Source organism: Narcine bancroftii, chromosome 2, assembly GCF_036971445.1.
Source record: "Narcine bancroftii isolate sNarBan1 chromosome 2, sNarBan1.hap1, whole genome shotgun sequence".
NCBI classification, from domain to species: domain Eukaryota; kingdom Metazoa; phylum Chordata; class Chondrichthyes; order Torpediniformes; family Narcinidae; genus Narcine; species Narcine bancroftii.
The window spans coordinates 192,189,636-192,195,635 of record NC_091470.1 but is presented as its reverse complement, the minus strand read 5'-3'; the positions used below and the strand labels follow the sequence as shown (position 1 = coordinate 192,195,635).

Below are 6,000 nucleotides of genomic sequence, written 5' to 3'. Positions count from 1 at the left end.
ACCCGTAAATACACTGTAAAAATTCTTAATATTCCCCGCTGAAATGGTTGGGGGGAGGGGGTGGGGTCTTATATACTGTGAAATATGATAACTTCATGACGTTCGTGACAATAAATTCTGATTCTGAGTCCTCCCTTCTCCACCCGAGGCAGCTTATCTTACCAAAATCATACAGACATTTGGTGCAAAATCCAATTGAGAAATCTCTCCATACATGGGAATGCATATCCCTTTAAAGGCAGCAGTGTGCCGGGTGAACAAGAGAGAGAGAGAGCTGAATGGGAGGGACAAAAAGACAAGAGGGACTTTGGAACCTTTTGGTTTTTAGTTTGCATGTGAATTGACATTTCACAACACCAAACAAGGACTCTGGATTAAGATGTCAATGTGGACTTTCTGAGGGCATGGGATGTACCAGCCAAGGGACTCTTCTCGACAGCCTCAACATGAATAAGACCAAGTTGTCAGCCTGTTGGGGGAAGACTCTGAGAGTCCTGCCAGTCACAGTCATTCTTGTCCTCCTGCTCCTCTACTTGATAAGCTTCAGCTTCTGTAAGTAGAGCCCGGTGTGCGAGAAGTGGACATTTGTAATCAGCGAATCCTCTCTAATTCTTCTAATCAGTTAAAATTTTTAAAATTTAGATGTACAGCACAGGAACAGGCCCTTCTGGCCCATGAGCCCGTGCTGTCTAATTATCCTACAACCCCCTGATTGTGGACTTTAGGAAGTCAGGGGAACATGACCCAGTCCTCATCAGACGATCAGCAGTGGAGAGGGTCAAGAACTTCAAATTCCTGGGTGTCAACACCTCCGAGGATCTGTCCTGGAGCCTCCACTTCGCTGCAATCATGAAGAAGGCCCACCAGTGGCGATACTTTGTGAGGTGTTTGAGGAGATTTGATAAATCACTGAAGACACTTGAAAAATAAAAAATTCTACAGGTGTAGAAGAGGAGGAGAGGAGAGCATTCTGTTTGGTAAGGAGGGGCCAATTCTCAGGACAAGAACAGCACAGAGGGTTGTTAACTCAGCCTGCAACATCACAGGCACCAGACTTCACTCCATTGAGGACATCTACACGAGGTGGGGTATTAAGAAAGTGGCCTCTATCTTCAAAGACCCCCACCACCCAGGCCATGCCCTCTTCACTCTGCTACCATCAGGGAGCCTGAAGACGAACACCCAGCGGCACAATGACAGCTTCTTCCCATCTGCCACCAGATTCCTGAATGTTCCATGAGCCAAAGGCACTGCCTCACTTCGACTTTTAGTGCAATAGTTTTATTTATATAAACTGTTTGCTCTGTGATGCAGCTGCAGTGACTTGTTCATGGCAATAAATTTGGATTCTGATTCTTTTATTACTTTTTCAGCCCCATTGCAACAGTTGAACCATTTGGATTCAGGACACGAAACTAGCCAAAGATTTCACCACAAACACAAGGTAAGGTGACTGTCCACCTCCTACCTTATCAGTGAATATCATTTCCCAATAGCATTGGAGCTCTGGGCCAAACCTACAAAGCTACTCAGTCCTTCGAGTTGGTTACAGAATCACAGTCTGGTTTTTTGTAATGAACATTTTGTTGTATTATATAGAAACAAGGTGCAAAGTTACTATAAATTACAATTCCATAAATATGTTTTAATTAAAAAGCTAGTGCAAAAAGAGAGAAAGAGTGGTCGTGTCGATAGATTCATTGTCTGCTCAGAAATTGAGGGTGGCCTGGTTGGCATAGTGGTTAGCACAACGGCTTTACAGTGCCAGCAATGGGGACGGGGGTTCAAATCCTGCACTGACTGTAAGGAGTTGGCACACACTCCCCGTGTATGCGAGGGTTTTCTCCGGGGGCTCCGGTTTCCTCCCACCGTTCAATATGTAAGGGGGTGTAGGTTGTAGGTTAATGGGGTATAAATTGGGCAGCACGGGCTCATGGGTGGATGCGAGTCGGCTTTTTCCACTTAGATGGGGGAGATAAATATGAAGGGGGCATAGTTTTAAGCTGAAAGAAGAAAGGTTTAGGGGGAAGCTTTTCACTCAGAGAGTGGTGGGACTGTGGAACGAGCTGCCATCTGATGTAGTGAATGCGGGCTCAATCTTGAGTTTTAAAAATAGATTGGATAGATACATGGTTGGGAGAGATCTGGAGGGTTACGAAGTTGGAGCAGGTTAGTAGGACTAGTGAAATAGTGGTTGGCAAAGACTAGAAGGGCTGAATGGCCTGTTTTCTGTAGCGTTCCATGTCCTTAATGGAGTGAAGACTAATGCCCATGATGGCGCTGGCCAAGTTCACAACTCTGTCGCCTTTTCCTGTCCTGTACTTTGGCATTTCTATACGAGGCTGTGAAGCAACCAGACAGAATACTCTCCACGGTCCACCTGGAGAAATTTGCAAGGGTTTAGTATTATTTATAGATTGAAAGAGAGCGAAATTATAATTGTGCACACTCCAGGTAGTGGGAATGTTCAACTTACCTGAACATGCCTGGGGTTGTTTGATCGCGGAAGCTAAGCAGGTTCAGGCCTGGTCAGTACTTGGAGGGGAGACCACCTCAGAACACCAGGTGCTGTAGGTTTCTGTGAGGGGCGCTGGACAAAGTGGTGACTGTGTCTGCCTTATGGTTGACAAAGTACGTTAGATTTTTCATGTACGTTAGATTTTAAATGTAGCATTACATGACAATAATGGAACCTTTACCTTCAGACCAGATTGTTTTCATTTGACATTCAAGGTAGAGTTGTACAGAAGGGTTTGGATATGGAACAGTGAGAATTATGAAAGGAACAGAGAAGACACTCCATGGCCTGTTGTTAGCGTCAGGACATGTGCATTCAAGGGAAAGACAATGCAGCGAACATGCTGTGATGGATTATATCATATTTTATATTATATTTTTGAGGGAGACAGATTGTGGGGGTTTAGTGTAGGTCACAAACAAACACAAAACAGATCTCATTTAAAATGCAAGAGCTTTGCTCAAACCAGACAGTCCAGGCCCAGTGTCTTTGTAAAGACAATAAAAACTGCTTTGCTCAAGATTTTCATAAGGAGGTACAAATAGAAGAACCCAAGACTTCACAAGTAGGTGTTAATTGGACATGCTGTGGAATAATGGATTATTGTTTTGAAAGCAACAGATGAACAGGTCAGTGCCGCAATCTGTCTGGTTGCAATTTGCTGTTCGAAGAAGGTCGTGTGGTTTTGCAAGCAGAGAGAGAGAGAGAGAGAGCAAGAGAGAGGAAACCAAACAGGTTTTCTCCAAGAGAACTGGTTTCTGCAGTCATGGCAAATCTGCAACTTGTTGAAACCTTTGGTTTGGAAAACAATTAAATTTAGACACACTGCATGGTAACAGGCCACTTCAAGATGGGTTGTGAGTTCTGACTTGAAAACCCTTACAAGAGGAAATGGCTGGCTAGAATATTTCACCTGAAATAAGGGAAACAAAAGGAACTCTGTGGTGACCTGCAGAAGAAGAGGTTATCATTTGGAAAACCCTGCTGGGGCAAGTTTCTTCAGCAAGACACTGAAGTGGCTGATCGGAAGGAATCAGTTTGTGTGCGTCCAACGAGCAACAAAGCTCTCTCTAAAACCAACAAGAACCTTCCTGAGTGGTAACCAATTACCTTTAAGCACCAGAGCTTGGTGAAAATTCATAAATGTTGAAGTCTGTGCACAGTATAAGAATTGCCTGATACCGGTAAACTTGGAGGAGTGAGAAGTGAGATTGGACTGTGAATCAAAGAACTTTTCTGAACACAGGTGCTTAGAATTAGAAGGGGGTTAAGTGAGGTTAACAGTAATAAGCTAAAGTAATAAACAGTAATAAACAAAATGACTTTTGTTTAAGTAACTATTTGTCTTGGTGAATTTCTATTGCTGCTGGGTTTTGGGGTCCTCTGGGCCCATAGCATTGCTATCTGAGTGAATGAACGAGACCAGCAGTCGGTCAGCTCATCGTGAGCTTAATTTTGACTAGTGTGCTGCCATTTTTAAGGCATTCAAAGCTCTCACCCCTGCGCGCTGGAAACCACGTTATTGTGACGCCACCACACTACCCAGGTTTCTGCCGGAAAAGAAGGCCACGCGGTGCCATCTTTGATGCAGCTGCTTTGCTGGTGCGCGCGTAACACACGGAGCTGGTCCGCCCGGCCATCAATTATGCGGGTCGCCACACTTGAGCTATATTAAAGAAAATTGGAGGGAGGTACGGCCCTATTATTTAGAGATTTTCCGTCCAGAAGTAAGCTAATATATCGAGAATTGACTCAATTTTCTGTCTTTTCATCCCTGTGAACAGCTCATTGGTGCCTCAGTGACAGCAAATTCTGTGAGTAAAGTTTCTGGAGAGCACTGTGGCAAGAGCAATTTCCAGATCCATCGACTCCACGTTGCCTTCCAGGTCTGCGTGACAAAGGATGAAGATATTTTACTGAAAAGTTATCTTGAAGGATGGTCGGAACTCCAAAAGTAAGTGGGCAAAAGCAGTAGACCTAGTACACTTGAGATTGTCTGATCTCGGAAACGAAGCAGGAACAGGACCTAGTCAGTACTTGGAGGGGAGACCACCTCGGAACACCAGGTGCTGTAGGTTTCTGTGAGGGGCCTTGAGCAAAGTGGTGACTCTCTGTCTGCCTTACGGTTGACAAAAGTTAAAGAATTTCATGTATGTTAGATTCTAAATGTAGCATTATGTGACAATAATGGAACTTTTACCTTCAGACCAGATCTTTTTCATTTGACAGACAAGGTAAAATTGTACAGAAGGGTTTGGATAGGGAACAGTGATAATTATGAAAGGAACAGAGAGGACTCACCATGGCCTGCTGTTAGTGTCAGGACATGTGCATTCAAGGCGTGAAAGAGCACTGCAGTGATAGGCAAGAGATCAAACGAGGTGCTTTGGCAGGTGAAGGAATTGTACCATCTGAATAGTCAGGCATTAAAGGTTATGGGGAGAAAACAGGGGAGTAGAGCTGGGCTAGAAAATGGATCAGCTCATGATCGATTGGTGGAGAGAACTCGATGGGCTGAATGGTTCTGCTCCTATATCTTATGGTCTTAATTGAGTGAGTGGTTGTTGAAGGTTACAAGAGGATATAGACAGGATGCAGAGTTGGGCAGAAAAGTGGCAGATGGCGTTTAATCTGGATAAGTGTGAGGCAGTGCATTTTGGAAAGTCAAACCAGAAGGGTGAGTACAGGGTTGATGGTCGGTTACTTAAGAGTGTGGAGGAACAGAGGGACCTTGGGGTTCAAATCCATACATCCCTCAAGGCTGCTGCACAGGTTGATAGGATAGTTTAGAAGGCCTATGGGACGCTGGGATTCATTAATAAGGGGGACTGAATTCAGCAGCAGAAAGGTCATGCAACTCGACAAGTGTCTGGTAAGACCACACTAAGAATACTGTGTTCAGTTCTGATCACCTCATTACAGGAAGGATGTGGAAGCTACGGAGAGGGTGCAGAGATTTATCAGCACGTTGCCTGATAAATGGGTCTTTTCTCTTTGGAGCGTCAAAGGATGAGAGGAGACTTAATATAGGTTGACAAGTCTCAGGGCAGGAATAGCAAACATTAGGGAACAATCTCTGCAAACGGAAGTTTAGGGGTAAGTCTTTTTACACAGGAAGTAGTGGGTACTTGGAAGGCCTTGCCAGGGGTGGTGCTGGAGGCTAAAACATTAGGGGCATTTAAAAGACACTTAGACAGGCACCTGGATGGAAGGAAAATAGAGGGTTACGGGGCAGGGAGGGTTTAGTACTTTTTTTTGTAGTAATGTACAGATCAGCCAACGTTGAGGGCCGAAGGGCCTGTACTGAGCTGTAATGTTCTATGTATATGAAGGAATCTAGAGATCTGGGTGGTACAGGAATAATGGAATGTCAGTGTTTATTGCAAGGAATGTGGATTTAATGGGAAAGTAATTAAATTTAGACACACAGCACGGTAACAGGCCATTTTGGCCCCAGCCCACGAGCCCAATTTACACCCAAT

The 6,000-nt window shown here is 44.5% G+C and overlaps 1 protein-coding gene across 3 annotated transcripts in view; it reads left to right on the top strand.

The window, feature by feature from the left end:
- Positions 1-323: 323 nt before the first annotated feature.
- Positions 324-6,000, top strand: part of psmb6 (proteasome 20S subunit beta 6) — a 58,543-nt gene continuing 52,866 nt past the window's right edge. The window contains exons 1-3 of one of the 3 annotated variants that reach the window (XM_069919768.1): positions 324-552; positions 1,374-1,444; positions 4,303-4,472. In XM_069919768.1, the coding sequence (XP_069775869.1) occupies positions 405-552; positions 1,374-1,444; positions 4,303-4,472 (389 nt within the window). In that variant the 5' untranslated portion in view covers positions 324-404. Of the gene's footprint in view, positions 553-1,373; positions 1,445-4,302; positions 4,473-6,000 lie in introns of those variants that run through there. The other 2 variants (XM_069919769.1, XM_069919772.1) reach the window with 2 other exon arrangements.